Source organism: Acomys minous (assembly GCF_964271855.1).
Source record: "Acomys minous genome assembly, chromosome: 1".
NCBI classification, from domain to species: domain Eukaryota; kingdom Metazoa; phylum Chordata; class Mammalia; order Rodentia; family Muridae; genus Acomys; species Acomys minous.
Genome location: NC_140483.1, coordinates 114,534,505 through 114,556,593, shown reverse-complemented (window position 1 = coordinate 114,556,593; position 22,089 = coordinate 114,534,505). Strand labels below are relative to the sequence as shown.

General features: G+C 41.6%; 1 protein-coding gene across 1 annotated transcript; it reads left to right on the top strand.

The window, feature by feature from the left end:
• Positions 1 to 20,463: 20,463 nt before the first annotated feature.
• On the top strand, positions 20,464 to 21,648 carry MOS (MOS proto-oncogene, serine/threonine kinase). The gene has a single exon (XM_084774940.1). It carries the CDS (start codon positions 20,520 to 20,522, stop codon positions 21,549 to 21,551), a length of 1,032 nt encoding a protein of 343 aa, XP_084631066.1. The 5' UTR covers positions 20,464 to 20,519; the 3' UTR covers positions 21,552 to 21,648.
• The last annotated feature ends 441 nt before the right edge of the window (positions 21,649 to 22,089 follow it).

The window sequence follows — 22,089 nt, the reverse complement described above, 5'->3', positions numbered from 1 at the left end:
TCAGCTGTGGTGCCATGTGGAAAGATTCTGAAGCATGGCAGCCTTCCTAACCCAAGAATGAACCCTTGGTTGTAGCAACCACAAACTCTATAAGAATTTCAAAGACTTGAGGAAAGTGACATCAGCATAATCCTAAATACCTTTTGCAATTGCGCTAGGCATTACCGAAGTAAATTCTCTGCCATAAATCCTTGCCCAGAATATGAGCTTCTGTCTTCCTAAGAAACTAGCATTGCCCAGAGAGCTTAACGTTAGTTAGTGATTGAAATAATCCAGAATTTTCCTTTCGTTCTTAACACTATCTGCCCGTTTTTCCTCTCGGTGTTCTTCTGATTTTTCTGCCATTTCGTGGAGTAACTCCTTGGTCATTATAATAGACCCTCTGCTTTTCCAACATTTTTGACTTCAGATAGATAGCCTTTCTCCATCCCTGAGATGGTATCCATGCATTCCTCCTGCCCTGGAATGCCACGTGCTGAAATTTCACTCATCTTCCACCATAGAATGCATCTGGTCTCACCCGCTGGACAATAGCTAACTTTCCCTGTAGACTTTACCTACCATTTAATCTTCAGATCCTGCACAGCCCAAAGCACCTGAGGCCAAAGCTCTGTCTACATAGTTCAGAGCCTGTGGCAGATAACTGACTCTCATACCCTTTGGATCAAAGGCAAGTAACAGTTCTCACTTAAAAAAAAAAAAAAGCAAAACAAAACAGAAATGAAACAAAACAAAAACAAAAAAACACCCAGCCATCTTAAGATTTAGGGATCTTTGCAAAATCCATTCTTTCAAACTCGAATCTAGAAAATAACGAATTTGGCCTAACGTAGAAATTTTTGTCTTCTACACTTTAAATCTTGTGTTCATACTCAAAACCACCGTTTTGCTGGCTCTCTGCATCAAAGCAAACAAGTTCTCCATCTTTCCTATGTTTCTTCAGGCAGAAATCACTCAGCACTTGCACCATAGAATTCAGCAAAACGGAGTCTTCGCATATCTTGTTCTTGTAACCTTACTGCAAAGGAGCTGTGGAGTCAGCTCTGAATTCTGATTCATCGGATTTACCATTTGAGAGGGAATGTGATGTCAGCCTTAGATGAGACAGAAAGGTTGGAAATATCGGAGGCATTCCAAACCCAATCATCAAACAGATGTTCAATCCAGAGGTGGATTCAGACACCTAAGAGTTCTGAAAACAAATTTCATTCTACTCTTTTTCATTGAGAATTACAAGCAATCCACACAAATAAAGGATGCAATCAACCTCCTGATTGCAGGTGCCTCAGCCACTTTTCCTGTTACTGTGACAGAATACCTGCCAGAAACAAGGGAAGAAAGGTTTATCATGGCTCATGGTTTCAGAGATCTCAATACACCCTGGCAAGGAAAGCATGGTGCCAGGAGGAGCTCAATGATTAGAAACACAAGGAAGCTCTTCTACTGGCCAACTAGGAAGCAGAAATCATACCAGAGATATAACTACTCCCAATGTACTACTTCCACTGGGTAGGCACTACATCCGATGGTTCTGCAGCCTCCCAAACAGGACCAGTGGCTGGGGACCAAGTGTCTGAACACATCAGTCTATAGAGGACACTTTAAACTTGAACCACAACAGTGGAAGATAATTAGTTAGCAAAGATACCAATAACTCTTTTTTTCTATTTATTTTTTTATTTTTATTTAATTTATTCAGATTACATCTCAATTGTTATCCCCTCACTTGTATCCTCCTGTTTCCCCCCAATTAACTCTTGATTTAGTCTAATTATTGAAATTTTGTATGGAAAAAAAGGAATTCTTAAAATAATATACAAAGATATTTTTGGTAGTCGTGAAAGTAGCTGAGGTTTGTACAGTAAATTCTCACCATACACAGAAAAAGAGTAAAGACCACTCTAAGCTCTTTGGAGCCACTTGAACCCACATAGCAATATGATAAGAAATTAAGAGCTAGAAAATTGGGCTAGAGAGATAGCTCAGCTGTTAAGAGCACTTCTGGTTCTTCCAAAGGACCCAAGTTCAATTCCCAGCACCTATATGTTGGCTCACAACTATCCATAACTAGTTCCAGGGCATATGATGCCCCCATTTCATCTTTACAAGCACCAGGGCCCCCCCTGACACACAGACATACATGAGAGAAAAACACTGGTACACATAAAACAGATGAATTTTTTAAAAGTAAGAAGAAAGGGGGATGAAGAGAAGGCTCAGTGCTTAAGAGCACTTCTATTCTTCCAAAGGACGTCCTGGGTTCAATTCCCAGCACTCACGTGGCAGCTCACAACTATCTGTAATCCCAGCTCCAAGGGATCTGACATCCTCACACCAATGCACATAAAATAAAATTTAAATTAAAAAAAAATTTAAAGACCTTGAAAAATGCAGTTAGATTTGAGAGCAGACAACTCTTGCTGGATGAAAGGCAAATAGAAGATTTAGGACATACATTTTAAATGATGTTTTGACCCTAGAAAAATAATAGAACAACAAATTATATTGGAGAAGCTTACTTTGTAAGCAAATCTAGAGAGACCCCCCCCCCCAACATTCTGGCTGTTGGGAAGAAGTAGAGGAAGGCAATGACACCTACCCTTCTGTGTCCAGAGTACACTGCAGGTCTGTAACCAGAGGCCATCGGATCAGGGAACAGGATTTAATAGCAGATGTGGCACAGCACTCCTGTTCCAATAGGAATCCTAATAAGACAGGGTCCTTTCTGTTCTATGAACATTTGTTAACCACCTAGTGTGCAGCAGACACTCCAAGTGCTGAGAATACATTGAACAAAACAATTCCTATTCTGTGTCACATCATGCTAGAGTGGGTTCATGAAAGTAAAAGTGTTTCCTCATTCCTGGTCAGAGTGTTATCAAATATAGACACTCCCAAGTTATGATGGAGCTCCCTCCCTCCCACTCAACACACAGGTTAAATGGAGACTGCCCATAGTACACATGGCCCAGCCAGCATAGCCGAACGCTGCAGATTGTCCTTTGCTTCCCTCACAGATGCACTGATGCCTGGGATCTGCAGTTGGTGGCTGTAGCCTAGCCCCTTAACTCCAGGGATTCGTGTCTTGCTTCTAGGCTGCAGTGCTGACCAGGACCACAGGAGGCCAAGGGCCGCTCCCAAGCGAGAATGTCTCTTTTTTAGGGGTCAAAGACCAAACCTAAGAGTGATGAGAAAAGAGTAAGGAGAAGAAACCCAGGAGAAAGGCACGCAAAATATTTTCAGCAAAATCATATGGACATACTTTGAAAGCCTATATTTCACCAAATTGGAAAAATCTAAAAGAAATGGATAAATTTCTCAACACACCCCACTTACCAAAGTTAAATCAAGATCCGATAAGCAATTTAAGCAGTCCTACAATCCTAAACCCTAGTGAAATAGAAGCAGTAACTAAAAGTTTCCCAACAACAACAATAACAAATAAAAAACCCTAAGGACAGACAGCTTTAGTGCAGAATTCTACCAGATTTTCAAGGAATGCCAATCCTCCTCAAATTATTCCACAATATAGAAACAGAAAAAACATTGCCCAATTCTTTTATAAGGCCACAGTCACCTTGATATGTAACCTGCATAAATACTCAACAAAGAAAGAGAACTGTGGACAAATTTATGAGTTCCCACACCCCTTTTGAGACAGGGTTTCTCTGGTAACCCCTGGCTATTGACTTAATTTGTCTGCTCAATTTGTCTACCAGACTGGCCTTGAACTCAGAGATCCACCTGCCTCTGCCTCCTAGGTGCTAGGATTAAAGGTGTGCATACACACACACACAGAGAGAGAGAGAGAGAGAGAGAGAGAGAGAGAGAGAGAGAGAGAGAGAGAGAGAGAGACCACACCCAAAACAAAACAAAACTGGATAAAATACTTGCAAATGAATCCAAGAACACAAACAAAAGATCATTCTCCATGATCAAGTAGGCTTCATCCTAAAGATGCCAGGATGGTTCAACATATGAAAATCAGTAAATGCAATCTACCATATTAAAAAAAAAAACAGAAAGAAAAAAAAAACACATGATCATCTTGTTAGATGCTGAAAAGCCTTAGACAAAATCCAACACCCCTTCATGATAAAAGTCCTAGAGAGAGTTGGAATACATGGAGCATCCCTAAACATAATAAATGCTATTCACAGCAAGCCTATAGCCAATATCAAATTAAATGGAAAAAACACTCAAAGCAATTCCTGTAAAATCAGGAACAAAGCAAGGTTGTCCACTCTCTGCATACCCATTCAATATAGTACTTGAAGTCTTAAACAGGGCAATAAGGCAACTGAAGGAACTCAGTGGGAAACAAAATGGAGAAGAAGTCAAAGTATAGTTATCCATAGATGATATGATAGCATGCATAGGTGACCCTAAAGTTCTACCAGGGAACTCCCACAGCTGATAAACACTTCCAGCAAAGGGTCTGGATACAAGATTTACTCATAAAAATCAGTACCCTTTCTATATACAAATGACAGACTGACAAGCAAACATCTTTCGCAATAGCCTCATAATATAAAGTATGGTTAAAAACTAAAAGATATTGAAGAAAGAAATTAAAGATGTCAGAAGATCAAAAGACCTTCTATGCTTGTGGGTCAGTATAATTAATACAGCAACAATGGCCATCCTACTAAAAGCAATCTGCAGATTCATTACAATTCCCATAAAAATTCCAACACAATTTTTTACAGGCCTTGAAAGGACAGTTTTCACCATCGTAAAGAAACACACCCAAAACAAACAAAAACAAAAAACAAAATCAGGATAGCTTAAGCAACACTAAATACTAAAAGAACTCCTAGAGATGTCACCATCCCCAATTTCAAGGTGCAATAAAAATTTTTTTAAAAGAGCATGGTATTTGTACAAAGCCAGACATGTTTATCAATGAAAGTGAAGTCTCAGCACACGTTCACATACCTCTAGACATTTTATTTTTTTATGAAGAAACCAGAAATATACACTGAGAAAAAAAAATGACAGCATCTTCAATAAATGGCGTTGGTCAAACTGGATGGCTGCATGTAGAAGAAACCAAATAGGTCCATACTTATCACCCTGCACAAAACTCAACTCCAAATGGATAAAAGACCTCAACATAAGACCAGATACGCTGAACCTGATAGAAAAGAAAATGGGGAACAGCTTAATGCATTGGTAGAGGAGACCACTTCCTGAGCAGAACACTGGCACAGACACTGGGATCAGCAATTAAGAAATGGGACCTAAAGAAACTGAAAAGCTTCTGCATGGCAAATACCATCATTTAGACAAAGTGATAACTGTACAGAATGGGGATAGATTTTTACCAGCTACACATCTGGCAGCCCTCTGCCAGATGTTTTTATGGAATTTCTTATCGTATAATTCTTGTGCCTTCTTTTGGGCTCTTTCCTTCTGTTTGTTTCTTATGTGTTAGTTTTTCTTTTCTCTTGCTTTACTAGCCTGTTTGGTTTTTCTTTCTTTCTTTCTTTCTTTCTTTCTTTCTTTCTTTTTCTTTTTTTTTTTAAACAGGATTTCTCAGTATAAAAGAGCCCTGACTTCCCTGAACTTAACTTTGTAGACGAGCCTAGCCCCAAACTTACAGAGATCTGCCTACCTCTGACTCCTGAATGCTGGGATTTAAGGCTTGTGCCACCATGCAGCACCTATTTGCTTTATTTTTTCTTTTTTTTTTTTAAACAAGATCTATTTATCCATGTATATGAGTGATCTATTTGCATGTGCGCCTGCATAACAGAAGAGGGCAGGGCATCAGACCACATTATAGATGGTTGTGAGCCACCATGTGGCTGGTGGGAATTGAACTCAGTACTTCTGGAAGAACAGCCAGGGGTCCTAACTGCTAAGCCACCTCTCCAGTTGCCTGTTTGCTTTCTAATGACATAAAAAGAGAGTGGGTCTGGATAGGAAGGCAAGTAGTAAGGAACTGGGAGGAATACAAGGAGGGAAAACCATACTCAAGATGTATTATATGAAAAAAAAATCTATTTTCAATAATAAGGAACAACAAGAAGAAGGGAAGGGAGAAGGGGAAGAGACCTGTGGGAAAGGAGAAAGGAGGGAGAGGAGGGGAGGGATGGGGAGAGAAATTGGTGTTTTGTTTTGTTTGTTTTTTCACATATAGCTTACCATCATTGATGCTTAATTGGTTAATTCATCTCCTTTACACCTAGACTCCAACATAGATAGACGATAGATAGGTAGATAGATAGATGGATGATAGGTAGATAGAGAGATAGAGATAGATTGGAGGTAACAGTGTTATTTCTTGCTTTCTAGTTTATTTGTCTCCATCCTAAACTTGCGTAGTGCCTAAAACACCTGAAGTTAACCCTTTGAGTATGATGTTAAATGTAAATAATTTAAGATTACCCTCTAGATGGGCCATTTAAGTTACTTTTGCCTTGCTCTCCAGGTTTTCCGGAAAGAGTTCAGTCTCTCACCATGAGGATTGTCCACTGGGAGTTTTTGTAATAACAACAATATTTTATTAGGTTAGTTTAATAGTCTGTTCCCATTTTATATGATTTGCATCATGGCGGTCGAATGCTCCTTATATACGTTCACTAATATGATTGTGTCTTCTCATTTAATCTCCTACTAATATGGTGGATTATATCCATTGATTTTTGGATGTTTAACTAACTCTGAATTCTTAGGATGACACTACTGTTGTGAGGTGGTACCCTTTATATACTGCTGCATTTGATTTCTTAGAATCCTATTAGGGATTTTTGTGTCTATGTTCATAGTTTTATTCGTTCATTTTCTTTTTTGTATTAATATATGCAAATTTTTATGTAGATATTTGTCTTAGGGCTTCTAGTAATGTGACAAAATACCATGACTAAAGCAACTTGGGGAGAAAATGATTTATTTGGCTTAATCTTCCAAATCACTGTTGGCCTTTGAAAGAAGTCCAGACAGGAACTCAAACAGAGCAGGACCCTGGAGGCAAGAGCTAACGTGGGGCCATGGAGGGATGCTGCTTCCTGGCTTGCTCCCCATGGCTTGCTTAGCCTGCTCATTCCTGCTTATGTGGAATCTCATTCTGGATATAGATTTTCTTCTCTGCATTTAACATTGTTGCTAAAATTACCATCTGTGGGCTGCCATAGTGTCTGACATGGTATTTCTGCTAAGCAAAGAACTCAGTTCACAGCAAAATAGCCTTTATAAGGTCTCATGTTCATGAAATCCATGGGTCTCAGCACGTTCCCAGCATCCTAAGTCAGAAAGCTTGACAAAGGGCAGGGTTACCTTCTGAAGACTCTATTCCATCCCACTGAGACAACAGCACAGCTCCACAGGGCTGGGCAAGGTCATCTGCCTTTAGAATGGCTGGGACGTATATTCCCCAGTGATCTACGTGATAAAGGTATGTTTTCCCAGAGTGCTTTTGGAAGATTGTGGAGACTTATGGAGATAGGGCCTACTGGAAGGTTTGTGGGTCATTTGAGTGACTGAGATGTTAGCCTCCTTCATGTTTACTTTTGCCTCCTGGCCATGCATAGTTGTACTCCTACCACGGTATGCTGTGTTGCCACAGGCCCAAATAAATTAATGCACCTGATTTTGGACTGGAACTTCTAGAATGATGAGCAAAATACATAATTTCTCTTTATAAGTTATACCTTAGTTATTTCCTTATAGTTATTTCCTTATACTATTTCCATATAGTAACTGATATGGCCATAGTACACAGTACCATTTCTCCCCTCCTTAGAATCAAGAAATGGAAAGAGAAATGGTACCATTCACTGTGAGATCCAATAACCTACTAAAAATGTCTGCTTCCTCTTCCTGTGATTTTGGGCTCTTCTGATACAGAGGTCCTAATTCAAAAGAGAAGAGTGTTTCTGCTAGGAGATACAGCAATCACCTTGGGAACCCCCATGGCTTTAAATCAATAGGCAGAGGGTAGAGTAAATTTATTGACAGGGGCAACAGACTCTGGTTACCAAAGGGAAGTTGGACACTTACACAGTGTTAGTAAGGGAGAAAATACCTGTCATACAGGAAATTCTTTGTGGCTTCTGTTATTATTATCATGCCCTTTGATTATGATCAGTAGAAAATGATATCTCATTGCAAGCAGGACAACTAAAGGCCCAGACCATTAAGTACTGAAGTCTTGGGTCCCCTCATGAGATAAAGGACCAAACCAGCCAACTTACTTGCTGAAGGCAGAACAGATACAGAATGAGTAATGAAAGACAGTACTTAGGAAAAGCCAATTGTGACCATATGACATCAGTGATAGACATGGACATTATAAGTGTCATAAGTGTCTCCATGAACTCATATTGCTACGAACATAAGTTTACGCATATTTATACACAAACTCTTGTTTTACTCTGTATCTCACCATCATGTAACCTATGTCTGAAACTTCTATCATGGTATTAAAGCATCATTACGTATTTTTAAAATGTTTTTCTTTCTGTATGTATTTTTCTAACTTTATAACTATATAATGATTTTTGAACATTTTCACTCCATATTACCTTGTCTTGTTCCCACCCCCAACCCCACTCAATTGCTTTTTTTTTTTCCAAACTGGTCCCTCTTCTACTTTCTTATCTATTTTTGAAAGTAGAGACTGGAGTGATGGCTCAGTTGTTAAGAGCATGTGAAGCTCTCAAACCACCACAGCTGGTAATGGGTGTCTTCTCTTTTACATGTCAGTTTTCGTAGAGATTGGCCTAATCTGTCAGCCTTTTTGAAAAAGCTACCTTTGTTCTTTGGATTGGCCCAGTGGGCTTTCTATTTCTATCATTTCCTTCCCTATGCTCCCGCTGGGCTCTGTTGGCGTCGCCTTCACTAAGCTTTTGTGGTGAATTGTAGATCATTGATCTGAGACTTTTCTTCGTTCCAGATGTCAGCTTCACATTTTAGCACTGCTGTGTCTGGCTGTGTCCCACAAAAGCTGATTTGTTGTGTTTTTATTTTTTTTATGAGCTCAGTGATTTTATAGTTTTCTTTGAGACTTTTCTTTCTGACATATAGTCTTACTTTGAAGTGTGCTGCTTTGTTGCCGTGGTTTGGAAATTGTCCTTGTATCTTCTTTTTATTCTTCTCTAGTTGAATTCCCCTGTGCTCATGGAACAAGACCTCAGGAAAATTTTTTCCTAGGCACAGATACATTAAAAAGACATCTCTTCACTTGTTGACAAAGTTTGAACATTTTTACAGATACCCACCATGCGTGGACACCAAGCTAACATTACGATAATGCTCTTTGACAGAATAAAATTTGCAAAGCATGCATAGAATGAATTGGAACTTTCTAAAACTATTTAAACAGTTTCAAACCCCCAGTGTTGTTGATAATGCAAAGATTAAGTATATAGCTTAACAAATCATAGGAAATACTTTGGATTCCACATACAATAGAGATGAGATGCTGCTTCCATATGGCCCAGTTAAGAAGACTGAGAACAAGGATAAATAGACTGTATTTCAAGAAGAGAGAGAGAGGAAGAGCTTCAGAACTTCATGAGCTACTGATAAGATACCTGGAAAACCATTTGGACCATACACATGAAAGATGCCTAGTAAACACAGCTCCCTGGTAAAGGATGGAGAAACAAAAAGACTCCTTTAAAAGGGAAGCCATGCGGCTCTGGTAGAAAGAGACAGACAGTCCTATTTTCATGACAAGCCTCCAGCCCTCACAGGCCTTCAATGCAGTCACAGGTTTTGGTGAGATATTGATCCCTCTGTTGGGTCTGCAGTTGGGAGTGCTGAATGAGGTAGAGAAAAGGAGCCAGGTGCTATCTTGAGAAAGAACATATTGTTTGAAACGGAGGTAACTTGGGAGTCGGATAAAGGGACCAACCAAAAGACAAGAATCCTGAATTTAATATGCCAGAGTCCCAAGGAAGGAGTCATCCCTGTGGCGGAAGATAGTTGTGGAGTGTGGAGGGGTGGATGATAGCAAGTGAAAAATGTAGGTGGCTTAAAGCAGAACTTGGACAATGAACTACCAGGGAAAGGTAACCTTGCCCATGGTTGCTGGGAGAGGATCTCATTAGATGAGATTAACCCTAGAGTTTAATAGGCCTTTGACTAAATTAGGCAGGTGGACCAACCTCCAGAGGCATCTATCTATCAGCCCTGAATAAGAATTTCCCTCATAGGCTCAATATTTGAATTCTTAGTCTTTAGGGAATGGCACTTGAGAAGGATTGGGAGTGTGGCCTCATTGGAGTAGGTGTGGCCTTGGAGGAAGTGTGTCACTGGGGGTGGACTTTGAGGTTTCAAAAGCCCATCCCTATAGGCTCAATTTTCTTAACCAATATATTTTATTACAACTTATTAACCAAGCATATGTCACTTATAACCCAACTAACCAAAACAATATGAAAAGAGGATTAAGGAACACAATAACAAAACCGTGAGGATATCAGTTCCGAGGAACAATTCTCTTGGCCTAATCAGCAGGATTTCTTCTGCTGGAACCTGGAGTAACCAGAACCTGGAACCTCAGCAGGAGCCGGAGGCCTGAAGCCTTCCCTTGAGCGTTTCTCTCTAGGAGCATCTTGAAGTGGAGCAATGAACAGCCAAGACTATCTGAAGTCTCCAAAAAAGCCCCACCTCCAGTTCTGGGCTCATTTATGTATCTCCTCCCAGAGTCTGTTCACGGGATCTTTTCAGCTGGCAACAATCAAGCTCCCACACAAGGTGGTCGGTCTTCTAGTGGATTAGCCTCACCTGTTCTCTCACAAGACCATTCCGATCCCCGACCTGGGATCCTAAAACACAGGTTTATCTCTCCTTCACATCCCAGGCCCAGTGTCACCCTGTCTTATGGATGCGGATGTAAAATTCTCAGCTCCTTCTCCAGCACCACGTCTGCCAGTGTGCCGCCATGTTCCCCACCATACTGATAATGGACTAAGCCTCTGAAACTGTAAACCAGCCCCAATTAAACACTTTCCTTTTTAAGCATTGCCTTGGACGTGGTGTCCCTTCACAGCAACAGAACAGAGACCAAGACAAATATCATTCTTTTGCATGTAGACATCCAGTTTTCCAAAAATCATTTGTTGAAGATTCTGTCTTTTCTCCCTTTGCATGTTTCATCCTCTTTTCAAAACCTCAGAGGGCTGTAGTTACATGTACTCATGTCTAGGTCTTCTGTTTTGTTACTTTTGCCACTGTGTTTTTATGACAATACCACACTGTCTTTATTACTAAAACTTCCCCTCATAACCACAGATAAGTGTAACTCTCACCCTTCACCAAAGAAGTTCCCATAAATCACACTGCTACATAAACCTCTCCTCTCCTGCTTACCACCATTGCTGGCAGCCAGTAATAATTTGAACTGTGTGCTCTGCAGCTTTGTATTATAATAATGTGCTTATACAAACTGAATGGTGTGGGACAGTGATCAACATGGGCTCTTGATGCACTGAAGATGTAGTAAAATAGCTATTAGCTACATTCCATTTGGTTTTACAGTAAACTTCTTTTAAATGAAGGCACTACTGCAAACTAATAAAAAATAGTACAAAATGCATATTAATAGCAAATACGTATTAGCCAGTTTGCATGCTGCACTTAACTGTATCGCTGTCCTCTTACGTGGTTAGGAAGGCTGTAAGCTGATTGCCGTCAGCATCACCCACCATGACCAAATGAGTGATGGGCTGTGCTAAGACGTCACTAAATACTAGGAATTTTCAGCACCGTTATAATCTTCTGGGACCACCATCACATGCACCATGTCTCACTGGCCAGACCATCACAATGTAGTGCATAACTATATGTGACTGAGTCTTAAACTTGGAAACCATGATCTTTATTTCCACAAAATTTGGAGCAATGGGAAACCTGAATTCATCCAAAAAAAAAAAGGCTACAGATAACCCTATTGGCTTGTTTCTTTTTCTAATAATTTATTTTATGTGCATTGGTGTTTAGTTTGTATGTATGTCTGTGTGAGGGCGTCAGGCCTTGGAGTTCCAGACAGTTCTGAGCTGCCACGTGGGTGCTAGAGGTGAGCCCAGGACCTCTGGAAGAGCGGTCAGTGCTCTAAATTGCCAAGCCTTCTCTCCAGCCCCTATCCTATTGGTTCTTGTCAACCTGTTTCCCTTTGAGCTATATTCACCTGCCTTTTACTGTCTTTATCTGCAATGTTTATAGTAACCTCTGCTAAGTGAGAAAGCCTCTTCAATCAGCTAGAGTTTATAAATTAAGACTTTTTTGTTGCTCTGGTTTTAAAGCCACTTAAACACCCCCTAAATTTTAATAAAATGACAAACAAGAAATAATCCACAAAAGCCTGGTGTGGTAGTGCATACCTTTAATCCCAGCTCTTGAGAGGCAGAGGCAGAAGCAGGTGGATCTCTGTGTGCTAGAGGCTAGCCTGGGCTACAAAAAAAATTCCAAGACAGGGCTACAAAGAGAAACCTTGTCTCAAAAAATTAAAATTAAAAGAAAAAAGAAAAAGAAAGAAATATTCATTAGTAGGAAGTTTTCTATGTTCTCAAATTTGTTCTTGAATATAGCAAAATCTTTGCTAGATACACCAGGGGTACCCCAAGTTTTAATTTCTCACTTTTAAAATTCTGTAACAATGATGTCCTAGTATGGTGTGGTGGCACATGCCTTTAATCCCAGAACTCTGGAGGCAAAAGCAGGAGGATCACTGTGAGTTAGAGACCAGCTTCGTCTACAAGGTGAGTCCAGGACAGCCAGGGCTACACAGAGAAACCCTGTCTCGAAAAACAAAATCAAACAAGCAAACAAAAATGATGTCCTAAAACAGCTAGAGGGAAACCACCATGTCAAACAAGTTAATTGATGACATGTGGAAAGATAAGGCTCTAAATCAAATTGCCCAAAGGGTGACCAAAATTATTAAAGACATTTTAAAAAACACTAGAGAAAACCCTTCCAAAGGGCTCCCTCTCCATTTTTTTTTAAACCAATGATACTCCAGCCTCTACATCTCAACAAAGTCAAGACTTAAAAATGAAAAAATAGGCTGGGCAGTGGTGGCACATGCCCTTAATCCCAGCACTCGGGAAGCAGAGGCAGGCGAATCGCTGTGAGTTCGAGGTCAGTCTGGTCTACAAAGCGAGTCCAGGACAGACAAGGTTACACAGAGAAACCCTGTCTCAAAAAAGAAAAAAGAAAAAAATAATAAATTAAATTTTAAAAAATTAGAAGCTGGCAAGATAGCTCAGTGGGTAAAGACTCCTGGTACGAGATCTGATGACCAGAGTTCAATCCTCCACATAGTAGAAGGAGAAAACCTACACACATTGTCTTCTGACCTCCAGGTGGTGTTGTGGCACTTGAGTGCCCATACACACACACACACACACACACACACACACACACACACACACACACACACACACACGAGAGGGAAGGAGGGACAGAGAAAGGGAAAAATGAGGGGGGAGGGAGTGAAAGAGGGGGAGGGAGGGGAGAGGAGAGAGGGGGCTGGAGTGATAGCTCAACAGTTAAGAGGACTTGTTCTTACAGAAAACCCAGGTTCCATTCCCAGCAACCATATAATGGGTATCAATGGTCTATAACTCCAGTACCGTCTTCCAGCTTCTTCAGGCATTACACACAGATGGTGCACAGACATACATGCAAACAAAACAAGCCATGCACATAAAATAAGTAAGTCTTTGTTTAAAGAATTTGCATCTACTTACATTATTGTGTATTGGGGGCACCACATGTGCCACACATGTGGAGATCACAGAACAACTTGTAGGAGTCTGTTCTTGCCTTCCACCATATGATTCCTGGAGATAAAACTCCGGTCACTAGGCTTAGCAGTAAGCTGAGCCCTCTCTCCTAACCGATAGCCAAGACCTAAAAGGAGGACCATTTTCCTTCTTCACCACCTGCCAAACCACCTAACCTCACTTTGTGTGGCGTTCTAACAAATTTCCCAATGCTTGACTTGAAAAAAAAACAAATGCCTGACAAGGCTGCTGGAAGCATCACTGATATTCCTCCTAATCTCATGCACACCAAGCCCCAAAGTATTAGCCCTAAGATCCTCAAGGCTTTACAAGGCATACACTACAAGTAACCAGAATAGTTTCTTCTACCTAGTAAAGACAGTGCATTTGGACATTTTAGAACAGATGAAGCAAACAAGCAAAGTCTTGTCTCAGATAAGTCTATACTGTCAAAAAAAAAAGTTTGTATCTTTGTGAAGAAGTTGGAGAAAGGTGTAAGGAAGAAAGGAAAGAAAGAAGAAAGAAGCAGCAGCATTGAGTAAAAATTTTCATATATAAAAGAAAAAAGCAGGGGAGGGGGTGGAGAGAGAAAAAAAAACCAAGGAGGGTGTGCGTATGGTGGGTGGGTGAGGTTGACAATGGGTTATAATAAAATTAGTTTAGAGAATCATTTTGTTTTATACATGGTAACGTCATAAAGGAAACCTCTAAAAGAGAAAACAACACATTCAAAATGTCTTCTGCAGTTCCAGGGACATTGTTGGTTAACTAGATGGCGGATTTCTCAGAAGGCAATGCTTTTCGATGTTTTGGAGCCAGACATGGCGGCACGTGTCTGTAAGTCTAACACCAGGAGGCTCATGAAAGAGGATTGCTCCAAGTCTGCGGTTAATATGGCTTACAGAGTGAATTCAGGGCTTGGGAAAACAGTTACACTCTTTGCTTCTCTCAATTTAATGTAATCAAATACCATCACACTTCACCATTATTATACATGTGATATGTCATGCAATCCTTACAGTGTAAGTTATCATGTAAGAAAATAATGTGACCGTGCATCCTTATATCCTTAGTGACTTATGGTGTAAAGACAACGTAACTGCAAAAAGTCCTGAACTGCATTTGTAGTCAGTAATTATGTTATATCTTTTTGGACTCAAGATGCCATGATGAAGGACAGGGAAGGAAAAAAATAATAACTAAGATATTTAACTGACAGCCAAACTTTGGGCAGCGCACAGGGAGTCTTGTGGAAGAGTTGGGGGATGGAAGGACCTGAAGGGGACAGGAGCTCCACAAGGAGACCAACAGAGCCAACAAATCTGGGCCCAAGGTGGGGTGTGCAGGGACTGATGCACCAGTCAAGGATCATGCACGGAGAAGAACTCGACTCCCTGCTCAGATGTAGTGTATAGGCAGCTCAGTCTCCATGTGAGTCCCCTATGGGGAGCAGGGACTGTCTCTGCCATGGACTCTGTAGATCTCTTCCTCCTGATGGGTCAGCCTTGCCATGCCACAGAGCAAGAGGACACAGGCAGTCCTGGTAGGCTGGGGGCAGATGGTTGGGGAGGAGGGCTCTCCCTTTCTGAGGACTAGGGTAGGGGGAAGAGGGGAGGAGGGAGCAAGAGGGAGGGTGGGGCTAGGAGGAGATGAGGGGAGGGGCTACAATTGCAATGTAAAGTGAATAAATTTTTTAAAAACTAATTCTTTAAACAAACAAACAAACAAACCAAGAATTGCAAAACACCTATGTTAGTGGCAGTTTGAGGAGAGAGAGCTGAAGGAACAAAGAGGAAACCTGCAGTGCACTGGATTAACTGGTGGCTACTTGAATTGATGCTCTTTAGATGTTGTGTTTCTTTTCAAACAAGTAAATTTAAAACACAACAGAAAATTTTGTAGTGTTTATGAGGATTGAGTAAATAAATTTTTCTTATGAACTAAAAAAAAAGATATTTAACTGAGAATCATCCTGCTAAAACTGAATTTTAAAAAATCAATAGGAAGATTTGCCTTTTAAAAGAAAAGAGTATGTTTTCTCAATTTTTGTTTCTTAAAGTGAGAGGGGAACTGAGGGAAGAAAATGAACTTAATGTGGAAAGTTACTTCTGCAATCATGATTTCCAACTTCATTTTACTAGAGTACACTTGAGAAATGGATGCTACAAGCCACTGTGAGCCTAGTTCAAAGCATGTTTAGAAGGACAAGAAATAATTCTGATCAATGGGACAGTGCCAAACAAACACAACAAGGTCTATCCACTCACAGATCAAAATGGATCAGTTTGTGCAAAAAAAAAAAAAAAGATTATTACTGTAATTCATTAAGTCACACGGAATGTATGAAGAAGCGTCATGAGTCCATATTGACAAAAATGCAAAGAAAAAATAAAGATGATAAATTAAATACCCTGTATTACTTTTGAATTCTTACATCAAAAGTGTTTATTTTTATTCACTTACCCAGTGAGGAAATACAGACTTTATAAGTAGTAAGTATATAGTGTTTCCTGGCTCAAAGAAAGATGCCAACATAATAATTTCTTAAGCTGTGATAGATATCAAAAATAGCCCAATTACTGTGGGATATGTTTTCAAATACCCACGAACACTTTATGGTCAAGAAGATAAGAAAATTGTAAGATAGCATTAAACTAAAAAGCCTCTATAACAAGTTTTGTTATAAAATCTCTAATTGTATTGAAATCTTATCAAGTGAAAAGGTCTTTAAATATATATTTTCAGAGTTAAAATTCAAAATGCAAGTGATCAGCCCAGAGGGTAGCAGGTACCCTCTCTATAAGGGACTGAACCAAGCAGTGGGCACAAGTTGCAGCCAGGGACTTGCTTCAGTTCTACAAAATGTGAATCAGCCTCTGAAATTCGAAGTCGATCACAGGGAAATGGAAGTAATTCTCAGTGCTCTTCACAGATATGCAAACAAGTCAGTGTTCTATTACTAGGCATAAGATTTAGATTTCAGAAGAATATAAATAGCATAATGTTTGCCATAAACAGATTGAGTAACCAATGATATGTTTTCAAGTTTGACTCGAGAATCTCTACCTTGGAAGTTTTAGTAAGATATATATTTGTCTCTGTTTTTACGGTTTGTTGTTGTTTTTCTTTTTTAAGTCAAAAGTTTTTCGACCTTAAAAAGCGTTTGTAAATGGCGGGGGGGGGGGGGGGGGGGCGGGAGGGGACACACCAAGGGCTCCAACACTGTACTACTTCCAATTTCACCATTCGGAAATCCGGCTGGATGTAACCTGAGCTCTCTGAAGCAGCCCCACCGCCCAGCTCCCTGAGCAGCCAGTGTTCAGGACTGCGCGTGCGCGAACGTGGCCCATTTTCCCCCCCCACCCCCACCCAAACCCCTCGCGGGTCTTGAGTGTCGTCGTGACGTCTGTGGTGTTTCAAAGCGTTTTTTAAATGTCTCCCGACGGTTACGCGACGACCGTGAGACGTGCTAGCCTGCACAGAGAAGCTGGGGCGCCTCTCCGTGGCCTCTGGGGACCCCAAGGCCGCAGCCACTTGTCCCCCGGCCGGACTGCAGCCACCGGGCGGGTCCCTCAGCGCCGCAGTTCGACTTCCGGGACTGGGAGCAGGAAGCCCCGCGCGGGGCTAGCCTGTGCGCCCGGAGGGGCTCCAACCCCAGCCACGTCTCGGGAGCTGTGTTTTCCGTATCTGTTGTCACCTCTGATCAAGGTGCTGATGTCTGCCGATCCCGAAGCTTCGATCTAAGGAACGGTTGTGCACCCTTCCAAGGAGCGATCAGAACCAGGGCGTCCTCCTTTACAAGCTTAGGTCTCACCTGCCCTCCTACCTGCCTTTTGCCTTTGGAGATCACAGAACCTTATTGCATCTGATCAGATTGAAGATAACGCTTTGTAGATTGGACATAAACGGATAATAGGGCGTGCTTTTAAAACTTTAACTTCAAAACGAAAGTGCCGGAAAACACACTTTTAAACTTTTAGTTTACAATAAAATGAATTTATTTAGCTCCAGTAGATTAGTTTAAACTAATGCTGTTTAACACGTCTGTGTTTCTTACTTGATATAAGCCCCCAAATACTAGAGTATTATTTCAATGAGTTTCATTTAAAAAAAAAAAATAGTGGTTATGTGCCATCTATCATAAATCCTGAGCAAAGGAGAATTTGGAAATCTGTTTACCATCTTTTCCAGGGGTGGAAACTAAGGTGGTGGGACAGTAAGAACCGCAGCCATCTAACCCCCCAACCTAGGCTTTATCCACTTCTGAGATCCCTAAATATTTCGTTCCTAACGTCTGTTTAGTATTAGGTATTTGGGAAAGTACGATTCACGATGTATGCTCAAATCTCAAGTTCACTCATCCATTGCCTGCCCATCTACTCAAGTTTTAAAACGTTATGTCCGCTCTTCGGTGTTTGTTTTCTTTTACAGGTATTTTAAACTACAAATGGCTTACACTCTGATAAGCCATCATAGGTTGAAAACACCAAAATATTATATTCATGTGGATACAAAGTCAGCATTAAATCAAGTTAACTAGAGTCATAATAAGAACATATGCACTACAGGAAAGAAACTTGATAATAGTGGTAGGTCTTTTCAGAGTAATGGCAGTTTGCCTAGGAAGATGTGTAATAGAGCCAGTCTCCCAGCTTTTCATGGCTTTATTTATAGGACTCCAAACTGCAATGTTTTAACTTTACAATGATGTGCCATCCGTATGCACTCAATAGACCTTTCCTAAGCTAAGGATGTACCACTGCCATGCGGGTTAACAACCGTCTCTGACATTTGGTAGGTAAAGCATTCAATAAATGCATTTCCCACTTAGCGGTATTTTCAGGCTATGATGGGGTTATCAGGGTGTAACTCATTTATAGTTTAAATTACCTAAAAAAAGGAAACAAGTGGTGGACGTGCAAGTGAAAGAACTTGAGTGGATAGGCAGGTAGTGGGTGCAGTGAACCTGAGATTTGTGCATGCACAGTGACTCACACTTTTACTAATGCCTTGCATTTTGGGTGAATACTAAACTGAACTTTAGAAATGAACTGTTTATAAGGTTGTCTTAAAGCTAACAATTGCAAAATAATAAATTGCATTATACCGTATTTTGCGTAATAGCCAGAGGTTTAAGGCAACCTATTACTCTTACCCTCCTAGTGTTCACAGTACAGAGTCCTGAACTATGATTTTATCAATGTGATAGCTACTGAGCAAATTTGTAGTATAATTCCAGTGCTTTTAAATTTTGCCCTGCTCTTTGTTTTCTTTTTTTTTTTATTTCAAGTTTGACATAATTGAACAAAATGGGGCAGCTATTAAAACTCTCCACAGTTTACATTTTTTTTTATATTTTGTCCTCTTCATCTGTTCAAAACTACTCAACTTTTATTCTCCCAAAATATTTATTTTAATAATTATTATCATCCCAATTTCTCACACAAAGCATTGAGGCTCAAACAAGTAAATATTGTGTACAAAATGACAAACTAATCTATATCGTTATCAGCAAGTAGAAACTTGGAGTTGAATGAACTCTGAGTTGTTTATATAAATGGCTCTCTTTTATTTACTTGCCTGTAATTCTGAGGTTAGAAGCACACAGCTGTCACATAAAATGTGATCACTGATCACCTGTATGCAAAATGAGCTTTGCCACATGGCTAAAAAAGTGTAGCTCCTAATCACTTGGAGGGGTTGTTTGGAATGAAAAAAGAGTAAGACTATTGCCCGCAGAGAAGGCATGAAAGTGAACACATTATTATAAAAATCAGAAAAGAGGGATGTGTGGTTTGATGGCCACACCCTGAATTTACGTTCAACATCTGCTTTTCCATACATAGATAGGCACCAGTGATTCTGTACTATGTCTATTTCTCCCAGGTTTCTTCTGTCTTCCCATGCTCCCAGTTATTTGCAGCTATGGTCATCACAATCACTTTAGTTCCTTTTTCCCTCCCTCCAACTCTTTGTTAAACTACTCTGGTAACTCATTTGCTGGAGAAGTCTAGAATCTGTCTTGCAAGCAGGCTTCAGTGGGTGACCTGACTTGCCTTGGAAAGGCAGGATTGATAGGAAGTCAGTGTGTTGTTAAGAAGTCTTAACAGTATGAGAGTTCTCCCTTGGGATGAACTTGGGGCGGGGGTGTTCTGACTTGTATCAGTGACACGAAAGTTACAAATGTTAATTCTTAGGAAGGTTGCATCTAATAATCCTGGCAAGTGGTTCAACAAACGTCTGCTGTTTGCATTGCAACTCGTGCAGCCAATAGCTGCTGGGAGTGATTTAATGCAGCTAGAGACAAGCACTAACAATCATTATAGCCTGAGAAGTGTGCACCAAGTTCATTGTACTTTCCCCCCCCCCTCCTCCGTCTAAGGATCTGCTCATCAGATGGTACTCTATTATTATTTTTTTCATTCTATTATGCTTAAAGAAGTAGTTTAAAGGAGAGACGTGAGCTCTGGGGCAGGCCAGTGCTGTTTAATGGGTGAGAGGTTGTTTTGCTTTGCAAAGGATTGATTCGCTTTAGCTGTGAGAGAGCAATGGTTTCATCTGAGACTGCCAGGCTTCATCTGCAAAGTCCCACAACCCCACCTGATTTAAAAAAAAAAAAAGCAAGGTGTGATAGCACAAATGTGGCTCGTTTTGAGAATTTAAGGAAGAAAGAAGGGCTGAAGTGGAGGCAGGATTCCTCGGCCATGCTACCAAACTTCTCTGGCAGCGGCTCCTCATTTCTTCCTTGTGCACCCAGTGCCTGTCCCATCTGAGAGTGTAATGCCATCGCCTCTAGCCCTCTGTCGCTACCTCCCTGGCGAGCTATCGCCATCGGTGGACTCGCGGCCCTGTAGTAGCCCCTCGGTGGCCCCCAGGAAGGCAGGGAAGCTCTTCCTGGGGGCCACTCCTCCTCCGGCCCCAAGGCTGCCACGCCGCCGCCGCCGGCTGGCCTGGTACTCCATCGACTGGGAACAGGTATGCCTGCTGTACAGGCTGGGCTCTGGAGGGTTTGGCTCAGTGTACAAAGCCACTTATCATGGTGTTCCTGTGGCCATCAAGCAAGTGAGCAAGTGCACCAAGAACCTACGTGCATCTCAGCGGAGTTTCTGGGCTGAACTCAATGTTGCAAGGCTGCGCCACGATAACGTAGTCCGGGTTGTGGCTGCCAGCACGCGCACGCCAGAGGGCTCCAACAGCCTAGGTACCATAATCATGGAGTTTGGAGGAAACGTGACACTACACCAAGTAATCTACGGTGCCACCCGCTCCCCGGAGCCTCTCAGCTGCAGAGAGCAATTGAGTTTGGGGAAGTGCCTCAAGTATTCCCTAGAAATTGTTAACGGCCTGCTTTTTCTCCACTCACAAAGCATTTTGCACTTGGACCTGAAGCCAGCGAACATTTTGATCAGTGAGCAGGACGTTTGTAAGATCAGTGACTTCGGCTGCTCCCAGAAGCTGCAGGATCTGCAGAAGTCCCCTCGACACATAGGGGGCACGTACACACATCAAGCCCCCGAACTCCTGAAAGGAGAGATCGCCACTCCCAAAGCCGACATCTACTCTTTCGGCATCACCCTGTGGCAGATGACCACCAGAGAGATGCCTTACTCGGGCGAGCCTCAGTACGTACTGTACGCAGTGGTCGCTTACAATCTGCGCCCGTCACTGGCGGGGGCAGTGTTCACCACCTCCCCGACCGGGCAGACGCTACAGAGCATCATCCGGAGCTGCTGGGAGGCCCGCGCCCTGCAGAGGCCGGGTGCGGAACTGCTTCAGAGGGACCTGCACTCTTTCCAAAAGACACTAGGCTGACTCCATCCAGCCTGCACGGAGATAAGCTTTTAGTTTCTGTTTATTTTTTAAAGAAGTAAGGGTGGTGTGGAAGAAAACATACCCCCTAGAGCATATTTTTAGAAAATAAAGTTACTGAAAACTTCAGCCTGAAGTGCTTTTCCTAAGATTAACAAGGCAACAGGGATCTCATGGGCATCACTGCTGGTAACCAACCTGAGCCCTTTATGGTTGTGAGTGCCCTTTCTGGGCTCCTGGCCTACTGGGTCATATCCTTATTATTGCTATTAGGTTTTTTACTGAATTGGGGGCCGGCGGGGACGGAGGGGGGGCGGTGGAGAGGACATGACTGCTCCTAGGTATGGAGGAGAGAGTTTATTGTGGATGAAAGGGGCACATAGCCAGAGGTGGGGACATCTGGCTGGGAGAATCCAGAGTGGACAGGACCCTGAGCCATGTGAAGAGGAGTAGGAGGGGCTGGAGGAGAGCCAGGAGGCCCAAAAGAGGAGGGGTAACCAAAATGGCTGGACTATATAGAAAAGGACAGCTGGGGGAAAGG

Coding starts and splice junctions, on each gene's coding strand:
- MOS (XM_084774940.1), top strand. CDS start 20,520: ATGCCATCGCCTCTAGCCCTCTGTCGCTACCTCCCTGGCGAGCTATCG.